The 15185-nt window shown below is 42.1% G+C and overlaps 1 protein-coding gene across 1 annotated transcript in view; it reads left to right on the forward strand.

Moving 5' to 3' along the window:
• Positions 1-15185, forward strand: part of LOC138319850 (uncharacterized) — a 272074-nt gene that overhangs the window by 125117 nt on the left and 131772 nt on the right. Inside the window, exons 13-15 of the mRNA XM_069262980.1 lie at positions 30-127; positions 11479-11556; positions 12446-12535. Of these exons, the coding sequence (XP_069119081.1) occupies positions 30-127; positions 11479-11556; positions 12446-12535 (266 nt within the window). The remainder of the gene's footprint in view (positions 1-29; positions 128-11478; positions 11557-12445; positions 12536-15185) is intronic.

Genomic DNA, 15185 nt, shown 5'->3' on the forward strand with positions numbered 1-15185 from the left:
TTTAACTTCTGTATATTGATATATTGTAGCAATTACACCAGCCAGCATGTACTACAATGAAACTTTAAGCACACTTCGGTATGCACAACGGGCGAAGAGTATAATCAACAAACCCAAAGTCAATGAGGTAGGTAGCAGGGCTGAGTCAATTAACCTGAAGTCAATGAGGTAGGTAGTAGGCAGACATGTTAACCCTACCAATTCTGGCGGAAGTCTACCGCTTTTGAGACTGATATTCCGCCTGCGGCTTTAATATCCAAATATTCCGATTTCTGCAAAACATCGTCTACATTTTTCTTCTTCCGATTTCTGAATTTTTCATACACTGTAGCTATATATAGTCGGTTGGGGCTGCCATGGTGGCTTCAAAATGCATACCATACTGAGTAGGGGGACAGGCTTCATAATTAAGTAAACAAAGGAGGTGTGAACACTCCCTGACCAACACCCACTGGTGCTAATTAGCAGCCTGGGGCTAGTTCCACCTTGGCTTGGTGGTGTCACTTGCTTAGCCTATTTCACGTGTCTGAGTGTAACGATGTGTATTACGTAGGCCTACCGTAAGGAAACAATCATCTGGCCTTTCAATAAATTTTGTGCTTAAAACTAATAAGCATCATTTCAAAAACAAACACTACTTATAATTGAAATGATTTACTCACGTTTTTAATGTAAAATAGGCATACAGTGTCTGCTGAAAATCATAAACTTTGCAATCGTAATGGCCGCCATTTTGGAATGGGGTGATTCTAATAAAGGAGCCGGATTTTGGTATATTTTTAGCTCACCTGGCCCGAAGGGCCGGTGAGCTTATGCCATGGCGCGGCGTCCGGCGTCCGTCCGTCAACATTTCCTTTAAATCGCTACTAGTCATAGAGTTCTGCATGGATTGTAACCAAATTTGGCCACAAACAGCCTTAGGGGAAGGGGAACAGAACTTGTATAAATTTTGGCTCTGACCCCCCAGGGGCAGGAGGGGCGGGACCACAAACATCCTTAGGGGAAGGGGAACAGAACTTGTATAAATTTTGGCTCTGACCCCCCAGGGGCAGGAGGGGCGGGGTCCAATAGGGGAAATAGAGGTAAATCCTATAAATCGCTACTTGTCCTAGAGTTCTGCATGGATTGTAACCAAATTTGGCCAGAAACATCCTTGGGGGGAGGGGAACAGAGCTTGTATAAATTTTGGCTCTGACTCCCCCGGGGGCAGGAGGGGGGGGCCCAATAGGGAAAATAGAGGTTAATCCTATAAATCGCTACTTGTCCTAGAGTTCTGCATGGATTGTAACTAAATTTGGCCAGAAACATCCTTGGGAGGAGGGGAACAGAACTTGTATAAATTTTGGCTCTGACTCCCCCGGGGGCAGGAGGGGTGGGGCCCAATAGGGGAAATAGAGGTTAATCCTATAAATCGCTACTTGTCCTAAAGTTCTGCATGAATTGTAACCAAATTTGGCCAGAAACATCCTTGGGGGAAGGGGAACAGAACTTGTATAAATTTTGGCTCTGACCCCCCGGGGGCAGGAGGGGCGGGGCCCAATAGGGGAAATAGAGGTTAATCCTATAAATCGCTACTTGTCCTAGAGTTCTGCATGAATTGTAACCAAATTTGGCCAGAAACATCCTTGGGGGAAGGGGAACAGAACTTGTATAAAATTTGGCTCTGACCCCCCGGGGGCAGGAGGGGCGGGGCCCAATAGGGGAAATAGAGGTTAATCCTATAAATCGCTACTTGTCCTAGAGTTCTGCATGGATTGTAACCAAATTTGGCCAGAAACATCCTTGGGGGAAGGGGAACAGAACTTGTATAAATTTTGGCTCTGACCCCCCGGGGGCAGGAGGGGCGGGGCCCAATAGGGGAAATAGAGGTTAATCCTATAAATCGCTACTTGTCCTAGAGTTCTGCATGGATTGTAACCAAATTTGGCCAGAAACATCCTTGGGGGAAGGGGAACAGAACTTGTATAAATTTTGGCTCTGACCCCACGGGGGGCAGGAGGGGCGGGGCCCAATAGGGGACATAGAGGTAAATCCTATAAATCGCTACTTGTCCTAGAGTTCTGCATGGATTGTAACCAAATTTGGCCAGAAACATCCTTGGGGGAAGGGGAACAGAACTTGTATAATTTTGGCTCTGACCCCCTGGGGCCGGAGGGGCGGGGCCCAAGAGGGGAAACAGAGGTATATCCTATAAATCGCTACTTGTCCTAGAGTTCTGCATGGATTGTAACCAAATTTGGCCAGAAACATCCTTGGGGGAAGGGGAACAGAACTTGTATAAATTTTGGCTCTGACCCCCCGGGGGCAGGAGGGGCGGGGCCCAATAGGGGAAATAGAGGTAAATCCTATAAATCTCTACTTGTCCTAGAGTTCTGCATGGATTGTAACCAAATTTGGCCAGAAACATCCTTGATGAAGGGGAACAGAAATTGTATAAAGTTTGCCTCTGACCCCCCGGGGGCAGGAGGGGCGGGGCCCAATAAGGGAAAAAGAGGTAAATCCTATAAGTCGCTACTTGTCCTAGAGTTCTGCATGGATTGTAACCAAATTTGGCCAGAAACATCCTTGGGGGAAGGGGAACAGAACTTGTATAAATTTTGGTTCTGACTCCCCTGGGGGCAGGAGGGGGGAGCCCAATAGGGGAAATAGAGGTTAATCCTATAAATCGCTACTTGTCCTAGAGTTCTGCATGGATTGTAACCAAATTTGGCCAGAAACATCCTTGGGGGAAGGGGAACAGAACTTGTATAAATTTTGGCTCTGACTCCCCCGGGGGCAGGAGGGGTGGGGCCCAATATGGGAAATAGAGGTAAATCTGATAAATCGCTACTTGTCCTAGAGTTCTGCATGGATTGAAACCAAATTTGACCACAAACATCCATGGGGAAAGGGGAATAGAGTTTGTATAAATTTTGGCTCTGACACCCGGGGGCAGGAGGGGCAAGGCCCAATATGGGAAATAGCGGTAAATCCTAAATCGCTACTAGTCATATAGTTCTGCTTGGATTTTAACCAAATTTGGCCCAGAAACATCCTTGGGGTTAACAGAATTTGTGTAAATTTTGGCTTTGACCCCCTGGAGCAGAGTGGGGCCCAATAGGGGAATTAGAGGTAAATATTCAAATTCCTTCAGAAAAGAAACAATGAACCTGTATTCAGAACATTACTAGGCATTACAAACCAGGTGAGCGATACAGGCCCTCTGGGCCTCTTGTTTCAGGATATCGCTAAAAAAAATTTTTTTTTTCAGGGTGATTATTTCTCTAGAATATTGGTGAAAATTTTAGAAACAAATATTTGTATTTTTTCTTGCATAAATCAAAGGAAAATGAGTCCAGACATGTATTACAAAAAAAAAAAAAAAAAAAAAAAGTGAAAAAAAAAACAAAACAAATAGACAAAATGTATACATGTAATTAAAAAAGGTGATAACTAGCATTGAAATAAAAGTATACAATGCATTTATTGGCATTTTTCATCTTCTGAATTTAATATAAGCCTTAATTAACATTTGAACAATACAAAATGAGCCACCAATGCAAGGCCTATGGTGATAATTAAAGTTAAATCATAATTTTGTTAACAAAATATGTTTTTGTAATTATTTTGCATATTATTGATATTTATATATATCCGACGCGTCGTGAAAAATGCCGCGTGTAATGCTACCGCTTTTGAGTCAAAAATCTACCTCTTTTTGCTCACCAAAGGTTAACATGTCTGGTAGTAGGGCTGAGTCAATTAACCTGAAGTCAATGAGCGGGTAGTAGGACTGAGTCAATTAACCCAAAGTCAATGAGGTAGGTAGTAGGGCCGAGTCAATTAACCCAAAGTCAATGAGATAGGTAGTAGGGCCGAGTCAATTAACCCATAGTCAATGAGGTAGGTAGTAGGGCAGAGTCAATTAACCCAAAGTCAATGAGGAAGTTAGTAGGGCCGAGTCAATTAACCAGAAGTCAATGAGGTAGGTAGTAGGACTGAGTCAATTAACCCATAGTCAATGAGATAGGTAGTAGGGCCGAGTCAATTAACCCAAGGTAGTAGGGCCGAGTCAATTAACCCAAAGTCAATGAGATAGGTAGTAGGGCCGAGTCAATTAACCCATAGTCAATGAGGTAGGTAGTAAGGCTGAGTCAATTAACCCAAAGTCAATGAGGTAGTTAGTAGGGCCGAGTCAATTAACCCATAGTCAATGAGGTAGGTAGTAGGGCCGAGTCAATTAACCAGAAGTCAATGAGGTAGGTAGTAGGGCCGAGTCAATTAACCCATAGTCAATGAGGTAGGTAGTAGGGCCGAGTCAATTAACCTGAAGTCAATGAGGTAGGTAGTAGGGCCCAGTCAATTAACCCATAGTCAATGAGGTAGGTAGTAGGGCCGAGTCAATTAACCCATAGTCAATGAGGTAGGTAGTAGGGCCGAGTCAATTAACCCATAGTCAATGAGATAGGTAGTAGGGCCGAGTCAATTAACCCATAGTCAATGAGGTAGGTAGTAGGGCCGAGTCAATTAATCCAAAGTCAATGAGGTAGTTAGTAGGGCCGAGTCAATTAACCCATAGTCAATGAGGTAGGTAGTAGGGCGGAGTCAATTAACCCATAGTCAATGAGGTAGGTAGTAGGGCCGAGTCAATTAATCCAAAGTCAATGAGGTAGTTAGTAGGGCCGAGTCAATTAACCCATAGTCAATGAGATAGGTAGTAGGGCCGAGTCAATTAACCAGAAGTCAATGAGGTAGGTAGTAGGGCCGAGTCAATTAACCCATAGTCAATGAGGTAGGTAGTAGGGCCTAGTCAATTAACCCAAAGTCAATGAGGTAGGTAGTAGGGCCAAGTCAATTAACCCATAGTCAATGAGATAGGTAGTAGGGCCGAGTCAATTAACCCATAGTCAATGAGGTAGGTAGTAGGGCCGAGTCAATTAACCAGAAGTCAATGAGGTAGGTAGTAGGGCCGAGTCAATTAACCCAAAGTCAATGTGATAGGTAATAGGGCCGAATCAATTAACCCATAGTCAATGAGGTAGGTAGTAGGGCCGAGTCAATTAACCCATAGTCAATGAGGTAGGTAGTAGGGCCGAGTCAATTAACCCATAGTCAATGAGGTAGGTAGTAGGGCCGAGTCAATTAACCCAAAGTCAATGAGGTAGGTAGTAGGGCCGAGTCAATTAACCCAAAGTCAATGAGGTAGGTAGTAGGGCCGAGTCAATTAACCCATAGTCAAGGAGGTAGGTAGTAGGGCCGAGTCAATTAACCCATAGTCAATGAGGTAGGTAGTAGGGCCAAGTCAATTAACCCAAAGTCAATGAGGTAGGTAGTAGGGCCGAGTCAATTAACCCAAAGTCAATGGAGTAGGTAGTAAGGCTGAGTCAATTAACCCATAGTCAATGAGATAGGTAGTAGGGCTGAGTCAATTAACCCAAAGTCAATGAGATAGGTAGTAGGGCCGAGTCAATTAACCCATAGTCAATAGAAACAATAGTCATGCACAACCGTTATCAGGTATCCCGTGGTACTTGAATTATTCCCATTGTTAGGCTGTTTTTACAAATAAATAAGGTTACCTTTTTAGGTCATATGACCCGAAGGGTCAGGATGACCTATAGTCATCGTGATTCGTCCGTCGTCGTGCGCCGTGCGCCGTGCGTCGTGCGTAAACTTTTTCCTTTAAAACGCTACTCCTCCTTAACCGCTAAGCGGATTTCAACCAAATTTTGTTCGAAACATCATTGGCCAAGGACAATCATATTTTATATAAATGAGCCTAGTCGGACCCCTAGGGGCTGAGAAGTGGGGCCCCAAAAGGGCAAATTTTCTTAATTTTAGCTTTAAAATCCTACTCCTCCTTCATCCTTCGATGGATTTCATCCATATTTGGTGTGAAACATCATTGGCCAAGGGCAATCATATTTTATAAATGAGCCTGGTCCGACCCCTAGGGGCTGAGGGGTGGGGCCCCAAAAGGGCAAATTTTCTTAATTTTAGCTTTAAAATCCTACTCCTCCTTCATCCTTGGATGGATTTCATCCATATTTGGTGTGAAACATCATTGGCCAAGGACAATCATATTTTATATAAATGAGCCTGGTCGGACCCCTAGGGGCTGAGGGGTGGGGCCCCCAAAGGGCAAATTTTCTTAATTTTAGCTTTGAAAACCTACTCATCCTTGAATGGATGGATTTCATCCATATTTGGTGTGAAACATCATTGGCCAAGGGCAATCATATTTTATAAATGAGCCTGGTCCGACCCCTAGGGGCTGAGGGGTGGGGCCCCAAAAGGGCAAATTTTCTTAATTTTAGCTTTAAAATCCTACTCCTCCTTCATCCTTGGATGGATTTCATCCATATTTGGTGTGAAACATCATTGGCCAAGGACAATCATATTTTATATAAATGAGCCTGGTCGGACCCCTAGGGGCTGAGGGGTGGGGCCCCCAAAGGGCAAATTTTCTTAATTTTAGCTTTGAAAACCTACTCATCCTTGAATGGATGGATTTCATCCATATTTGGTGTGAAACATCATTGGGGACGGACAATCATATTTCATATAAATGAGCCTGGTCCGACCCCTAGGGGCTGAGGGGTGGGGCCCCAAAAGGGCAAATTTTCTTAATTTTAGCTTTAAAATCCTACTCCTCCTTCATCCTTGGATGGATTTCATCCATATTTGGTGTGAAACATCATTGGGGAAGGACAATCATATTTTATATAAATGAGCCTGGTCGGACCCCTAGGGGCTGAGGGGTGGGGCCCCCAAAGGGCAAATTTTCTTAATTTTAGCTTTGAAAACCTACTCATCCTTGAATGGATGGATTTCATCCATATTTGGTGTGAAACATCATTGGGGACGGACAATCATATTTCATATAAATGAGCCTGGTCCGACCCCTAGGGGCTGAGGGGTGGGGCCCCAAAAGGGCAAATTTTCTTAATTTTAGCTTTAAAATCCTACTCCTCCTTCATCCTTGGATGGATTTCATCCATATTTGGTGTGAAACATCATTGGCCAAGGACAATCATATTTTATATAAATGAGCCTGGTCGGACCCCTAGGGGCTGAGGGGTGGGGCCCCCAAAGGGCAAATTTTCTTAATTTTAGCTTTGAAAACCTACTCATCCTTGAATGGATGGATTTCATCCATATTTGGTGTGAAACATCATTGGGGAAACACAATTATATTTATATAAATGAGTCTGGTCCGCCCCCTAGGGGCTGAGGGGTGGGGCCCTAAAAGGGCAAATTTTCTTAATTTTAGCTGGCCCACTTCCTGTTTTCAGGTTTCGGTCTCTGATCTCTATGAAAATTGTTCTATAGGGGTTTTAATCGATGCCGAACAACCTGCAAACATTTTTTCGTAAAGATTTTGGTATTCCAAGATGGCCGCTGGCCCACTTCCTGTTTTAAGGTTTCAGTCTCCGATTTCAATGAAAATTGGTCTATAGAGGTTTTAATTGATGCCGAACAACATGCAAACATTTTCGTAAAGATTTTGGTATTCCAAGATTGCCGCTGGCCCACTTCCTGTTTTAAGGTTTCAGTTTCCGATTTCAATGAAAATTGGTCAATAGGGGTTTTAATTGATGCCGAACAACATGCAAACATTTACGTAAAGATTTTGGTATTCCAAGATGGCCGTTGGCCAACTTCCTGTTTTCAGTCTCTGATCTCAATGGAAATTGGTCTATAGGAGTTTTAATTGATTCAGAAGGGGGAACTTTAGGTAAGGACAATCACATTTTATAAAGGACCTAGGTAAGACCCATGGGAATAGTACGACGTAGGTCCAAAATGGGAGCTTTGCTGAAATTTGGCTTTAAAATCTGACTCCTCCTTAAACTTATATTAATCCTTGAATTGGTTACAACCATATATGGATGAAGGGCTACCAAGTTTGTTCAACAAATGACATTTACCTATTTCAGAAACTTACATATTCAACTAAGGAGTTCCTTGTATTAATTGTTTATATTAATCGTTAACCAATACTTTATACTGTGACTTTGTTTTTTTGTGCCATGAGTCAGATGACCGTTAAGGCCCATGGGCCTCTTGATATGAATTCAGAAGTATTGGAGAATTCAAAATTTTAAGAGAGTGTCTTAATTTTGAAAGAATATCTTAATTTCAAGTGAATAGGATCTGCTCTCACTGAATGAATGATGAATTGAAAAGTTTTTAAGGGATATAGTTTTTAAAAGTAAATGACAACATTTTAAATATAAAATAATGAAAATATTTTGTTACAGCCAAGTTAGTCATCAATACTGTTGACAATGGTTTATTGGAAAATATAAACACAATTTAAGGGTAGAATTAGGAGAGTTTAAATTGTCAAGATAAAATCTAGTTTTTATACTGTCTGCCTTTCTAGTGCCCATAATACATATAACATAAGTCAGGCTACCAGCACTGTCATACTAAAACAAATCTAGATCTGATAATCCTGCATGGAATGCTATGTGTTGACATATAGCCTATGTATACTGTTATAAAACATTTAGCATTAATTCATTGTTATTTGAGGTATAAGTGTTTACTCTCCTAGCTAAGTGATCATCACCGCATGAATGTAAGGTATTGAAATATTTGGCAAGGTGGTGGGAATGCCTGCTAGGCAGAGACCTGCTGGGCTAATTGTCATCCCAGCCTGAAAACACACATTACATAAGACCCTGAACAGTAATTCATTGATATTGGCATACTTGCGAGAAAATAAACATATGTTTTGGTGCATTGTCCATAGCCGTGTATCCGGCAGTCCATCATCAACTTTTCCTTTGAGTCAACTTCTTCTCAAAAACTGAGAAGCCCAGATATCTGACATTGCACTTGTAACATGCTGGGATATAGAACTACCAATTCGTTATGAAGGCAAAGTCTGTATCAAGAGGCCTGGGAGTCTACCTTGGGCCTGTAGCCTTGGAATCTACCTTGGGCCTGTAGCCTTGGAGTCTACCTTGGGCCCGTAGCCTTGGAGTCTACCTTGGGCCCGTAGCCTTGGAGTCTACCTTGGGCCTGTAGCCTTGGAGTCTACCTTGGGCCTGTAGCCTTGGAGTCTACCTTGGGCCTGTAGCCTTGGAGTCTACCTTGGGCCTGTAGCCTTGGAGTCTACTTTGGGCCTGTAGCCTTGGAGTCTACCTTGGGCCTGTAGCCTTGGAGTCTACCTTGGGCCTGTAGCCTTGGAGTCTACCCTGGGCCTGTAACCTTGGAGTCTACCTTGGGCCTGTAGCCTTGGAGTCTACCTTGGGCCTGTAGCCTTGGAGTCTACCTTGGGTCTGTAGCCTTGGAGTCTACCTTGGGCCTGTAGTCTTGGAGTCTACCTTGGGCCTGTAGCCTTGGAGTCTACCTTGGGCCTGTAGCCTTGGAATCTACCTTGGGCCTGTAGCCTTGGAGTCTATCTTGAGCCAGTAGTCTTGGAGTGTACCTTGGGCCAGTAGCCTTAGAGTGTACCTTGGGCCTGTAGCCTTGGAGTCTACCTTGGGCCTGTTGTCTTGGAGTCTACCTTGGGCCAGTAGCCTTGGAGTCTACCCTGTGCCTGTAGTCTTGGAGTCTACCCTGGGCCAGTAGCCTTGGAGTCTACCTTGGGCCTGTAGCCATGGAGTCTACCCTGGGCCTGTAGCCTTGGAGTCTACCTTGGGCCTGTAGCCTTGGTGTCTACCCTGGACCTGTAGCCTTGGAGTCTACCTTGGGCCTGTAGCCTTGGAGTCTACCTTGGGCCAGTAGCCTTGGAGTCTATCTTGTGCCTGAAGCCTGGGAGTCTACCTAGGGCCTGTTGTCTTGGAATCTACCTTTGGCCAGTAGTCTTGGAGTCTACCCTGGGCCTGTAGTCTTTGAGTCTACCTTGGGTCTGTAGCCTTGGAGTGTACCTTGGGCCTGTAGCCTTGGAGTCTACCTTGGGCCTGTAGCCTTGGAGTTTACCCTGAGCCTGTAGTCTTGGAGTCTACCTTGGGCCTGTAGCCTTGGAGTCTACCCTGAGCCTGTAGTCTTGGAGTCTACCTTGGGCCTGTAGTCTTGGAGTCTACCCTGGGCCTGTAGCCTTGGAGTCTACCCTGGGCCTGTAGTCTTTGAGTCTATCCTGGGCCTGTAGTCTTGGAGTCTACCTTGAGCTTTTAGCCTTGGAGTCTACCTTAAGCTTTTAGCCTTGGAGTCTACCTTGGGCCTGTAGCCTTTGAGTCTACCCTGGACCTGTAGCCTTGGAGTCTACCTTGGGCCTGTAGTCTTTGAGTCTACCTTGAGCCTGTAGCCTTGGAGTCTACCTTGAGCTTTTAGCCTTGGAGTCTACCTTGGGCCTGTAGCCTTGGAGTCTACCTTGGGCCTGTAGCCTTGGAGTCTACCCTGGACCTGTAGCCTTGGAGTCTACCCTGGGCCTGTAGCCTTGGAGTCTACCCTGGGCCTGTAGCCTTGGAGTCTACCTTGGGCCTGTAGTCTTGGAGTCAACCCTGGGCCTGTAGTCTTGGAGTCTACCTTGGGCCTGTAGCCTTGGAGTCTACCTTGGGCCTGATGTCTTGGAGTCTACCCTGGACGTGTAGCCTTGGAGTCTACCTTGGGCCTGTAGCCTTGGAGTCTACCTTGGGCCTGTAGCCTTGGAGTCTACCCTGGACCTGTAGCCTTGGAGTCTACCCTGGACATGTAGCCTTGGAGTCTACCCTGGACCTGTAGTCTTGGAGTCTACCCTGGACCTGTAGCCTTGGAGTCTACCCTGGACCTGTAGTCTTGGATTCTACCTTGGGCCTGTAGCCTTGGAGTCTACCCTGGACCTGTAGCCTTGGAGTCTACCCTGGACCTGTAGCCTTGGAGTCTACCCTTGACCTGTAGTCTTGGAGTCTACCCTGGACCTGTAGTCTTGGAGTCTACCCTGGACCTGTAGCCTTGGAGTCTACCCTGGGCCTGTTGTCTTGGATTCTACCTTGGGCCTGTAGCCTTGGAGTCTACCCTGGACCTGTAGCCTTGGAGTCTACCCTGGACCTGTAGCCTTGGAGTCTACCCTGGACCTGTAGTCTTGGAGTCTACCCTGGACCTGTAGTCTTGGAGTCTACCCTGGACCTGTAGCCTTGGAGTCTACCCTGGGCCTGTTGTCTTTGAGTCTACCCTGGGCCAGTTGCCTTGGAGTCTACCTTGAGCTTTTAGCCTTGGAGTCTGCCTTGAGCCTTTAGTCTTGGAGTCTACCCTGGGCCTGTAGTCTTGGAGTCTACCTTGAGCCTGTAGCCTTGGAGTCTATCTTGGGCTTGTAGCAAGTACTAGGGTGACTTATTGGCTCAATGTCGTAGGAATACAAAGTTTCAATAAAATGATATTCCTGATAAGTCCCTTGTTATTACTGCTTTACAAATTGTAAAATAAGCACAAAAAAATGTGTTGATTGCCACTCTTTGTAATGTCACTTTCTAATAGAACGCTACAAACAAAAGATGTAAAACTATTTGTATTTCCTCCATATCCATGTTTTTAAGGTATTCTACAGTGCATATTTTGTCTCCTCAGGATCCGAATGTGTCGCTGATCCGGGACCTGAGACGGGAGATTGAACGACTCCGAGAGATGTTGGCATCTACACGTATGGTAGGTTTTCAAAAAGTGACGCAAATGCATGAATGGTCCTGTCAAATCAATGAAACCAACATCTTTTATGTTATTATGAAAACTATCATTAAAGCTATCATATGGTGCAGATCCTAAATAGAAGTTCCCCTCTGGTGGTAGGTTTAGTAAATTCCTAAATAGAAGGTCCCCTCTGTTGATAGGTAAAGATCCTAAATAGAAGGTCCCCTCTGTTGATAGGTTTAGTAAAAATCCTAAATAGAAGGTCCCCTCTGGTGGTAGGTTTAGTAAAGATCCTAAATAGAAGGTCCCCTCTGGTGGTAGGTTTAGTAAAGATCCTAAATAGAAGGTCCCCTCTGTTGATAGGTTTAGTAAAGATCCTAAATAGAAGGTCCCCTCTGTTGATAGGTTTAGTAAAGATCCTAAATAGAAGGTCCCCTCTGTTGATAGGTTTAGTAAAGATCCTAAATAGAAGGTCCCCTCTGGTGGTAGGTTTAGTAAAAATCCTAAATAAAAGATCCCCTCTGGTGGTAGGTTTAGTCATTGATTTCCCTTGATCAACTGTTTAATTTTCCTGTATAAAGGATAGAATGTGTTAATGAGAAACATTTAGTTATCCAAAGTTAAATGACTTTTAGCCTAATGTAAATCCTGTTGTCATGTAAAATGATATAAAATTCTGATTGATGATATGCCAAGGCTTTTAGTGTAGATATCCAGTGCTAGTTTGTTTAGAATTTACCTGCATCATTCCTTCGTATGTCTGATATGAATGCTGTAATTATCGTTGTCCTGATTTCAACTAACTCAATGTAATCATTGATACTTGTGTCTGTGTGGATGTCATTAACATTTTCACCTAACCTCATTGTTATATGTACATGTCTTTCTTTTCATCAATTGTTTGCAGGCCAATTCTAGATCTTCACTCAATGAAATTGTTTTCCTTATGCCTCCCAACTTCCAGAAAATGCATGATATAGACATGGATAGTGAACAGGTATAATACATTTACAACAGCATGCTGCATGGTATTTGTATAGTATAGATTAACAGTATTTGTATAGATTAACAGTATTTGTATAGATTAACAGTATTTGTATAGATTAACAGTATTTGTATAGATTAACAGTATTTGTATAGATTAACGGTATTTGTATAGATTAACAGTATTTGTATAGATTAACAGTATTTGTATAGATTAACAGTATTTGTATAGATTAACGGTATTTGATTCTCCTTTTCTCTTCTATCACCAAGGGCTACGTGGTATCTCTTCTCTGTTACTAAAGGTTACAGAAATTACACGTTTTCGCTTCCATTACCAGTTATACCTTGTCAGGTTTCAAAATCTTCCCGAACAACTCCACCTAAACTACTGGATCGATTTCAATGAATGTGAGGATGGGCATGCAGGTTTTTATTTGTCATAATTTTGGTTGCCATGGTAACCAGGTCACTATACACAGGTTTCAAAGTTTGTTCCAACAACTCCCCTCAAACTACTGGATCAATTTCATTGGAACTTGACAGTATTGTTTGGGATTATTAGGGAGTATGCAGGCTTTTGTTAATCAAAATTTTAGTTGCCATGGCAACCAGGTAAATATACACAGGTTAAAATTTGTCTGGACAACTTGTAAATTTCCTGTTACCATGACAGTTTTACATGACAAGAATAAGTTCAGACACCTGTAATAAGAGGAAGGGGACGGGATCTGTTAACTGCACACTAATTAGAGTAATGATGCCCATATATATATATTTCAATTCTATATGGAGAAATAGCACATATACATTTAAAATGTAACACATGATCATATCATTGAATATCTACAAAAAATAACAATACTGTGATTTGATACATATTTGAAAGCTTTGTCTAATGATAGCTTTGTATCCATTGAAGTATTGACATCTTGACAAATACTCTTCATAGATGGAGAGGTCTTAAGGTCTGTTATGTATGACACTAAATACACGTAGTTATGAGATAAGGGAGATAACTCCTATAGCTTTTTTTATCAATACATCCTATAAAGGTCATATCATTAATCTAGGTTATAGAACTTTCTAGAATATAATCATGTATAAACAAATATGTTTGCAAACATGTTGATTTTAAGTAGAGATCTAGAATGATCTATTTCCAGAAAGTTATGTGTGTTTATTTGTTTACTGTTTTTAGTTAGATATTTCTAGAAGTAGAAGGTTCTCCAATATTCTTGAATTAGGGTTTAGCTATATATACTCCAACTGTCCAAAGCTAATCAGAACTGTAATGAGACCTGTAATAAGACATATCAAGAATTGTACAGCGCCATATAAGATTCTATTGGGAGAGCTATTGTGACTTTATCTGTGGATTATTACAACACTTTGTGTGGATTTATTCATATTGCCTGGAACTTTACAAATCATCGGTGGACATTCAATTTCCTTGTGGATTTGTGATTATTGTTAATTTGAAACCTGGAAGGATCAAGGATTATACCAGGACATTCGCATACAGATAAGTAACATTTTAAATCATCGTACTACTCTTGTACCACCACCAATTACTTTAGACATTGTAAACCATCTCTGTATAATATTGTATACATAATTAAATTGTGTTTTGAATTTAGCTGCTGGTTTCTCATTTCTGTTATTCGTTAATGTAACAGAAATTGGGGGCTCTTGTCCGAGATCGATATTCAATTTGTGAAATCTAACTTTGAAAAATTAATTAAGAAATTTTCAAAATTTGTGTACAAACTTTGAGTTTACATTTGAAACCAACAGCTAGATAAATATGACTACTAGGCAGGTAGAACAGCTTGTTAAAGCGCCATCCCTGGAAGTTCTTTTGCAAGTTAGTAAGAAGGATTTACTGTTATTGGGTAAACATTTAGGCCTTACTATCAAAACTAATTTGAGGAAAGCTGAAATTAGGAATGTAATTATAAGATATTTTGTTGACAATGGCAAATTTGATTCTAGTGCATTAGATAGTATAGAGGAAACAGTCAGTTCAGAAATTCAAATTAGACAAATGGAACTTGAACATGAAATGAAACTAAGACAAATGGAAATAGATAAAGAGAAAGAAATGAGAGAAAGAGAAATAGAAAAGGAGTTAAGAGAAAAAGAAATAGACAAAGAAAGAGAGTTAAGAGAAAAAGAAATTGAGAAAGAATTAAAAGAAAAAGAGAGAGATCAGATGTTAGAGCTAGAGAAGCAAAAAATTCAAGCTGAAACAGAACTTAGAATGAAAGAATTAGAACTAGCTTCTCAAGACGGTTCAAGTAATTCAACTTTTACGGGTTTAGAAGGAAACAGAGGTTTTGATGTCAGTAGAAATATTAGGTTAGTTCCTCCTTTTCAAGAGAAAGAAGTTGACAAGTATTTTCTGCATTTTGAGAAAATAGCTGACAGTATGAAATGGCCTGAAGATAAGCTTACAATGCTTCTTCAGAGTGTCCTGATTGGTAAAGCTAGAGACATTTATTCTTCTTTATCTGTTGATGATATTTCAAATTACCAAGTAGTCAAGAAAGCTATTTTGAAAGCTTATGAGTTAGTTCCTGAGGCTTACCGCCAGAAATTTCGAAACTCGAGAAAGAGAGATGCATGAACAAACTCATGTAGAATTTGCCAGAGAAAAAGAA

The sequence above is a fragment of the Argopecten irradians genome, chromosome 3 (genome assembly GCF_041381155.1).
Source record: "Argopecten irradians isolate NY chromosome 3, Ai_NY, whole genome shotgun sequence".
NCBI classification, from domain to species: Eukaryota; Metazoa; Mollusca; class Bivalvia; order Pectinida; family Pectinidae; genus Argopecten; species Argopecten irradians.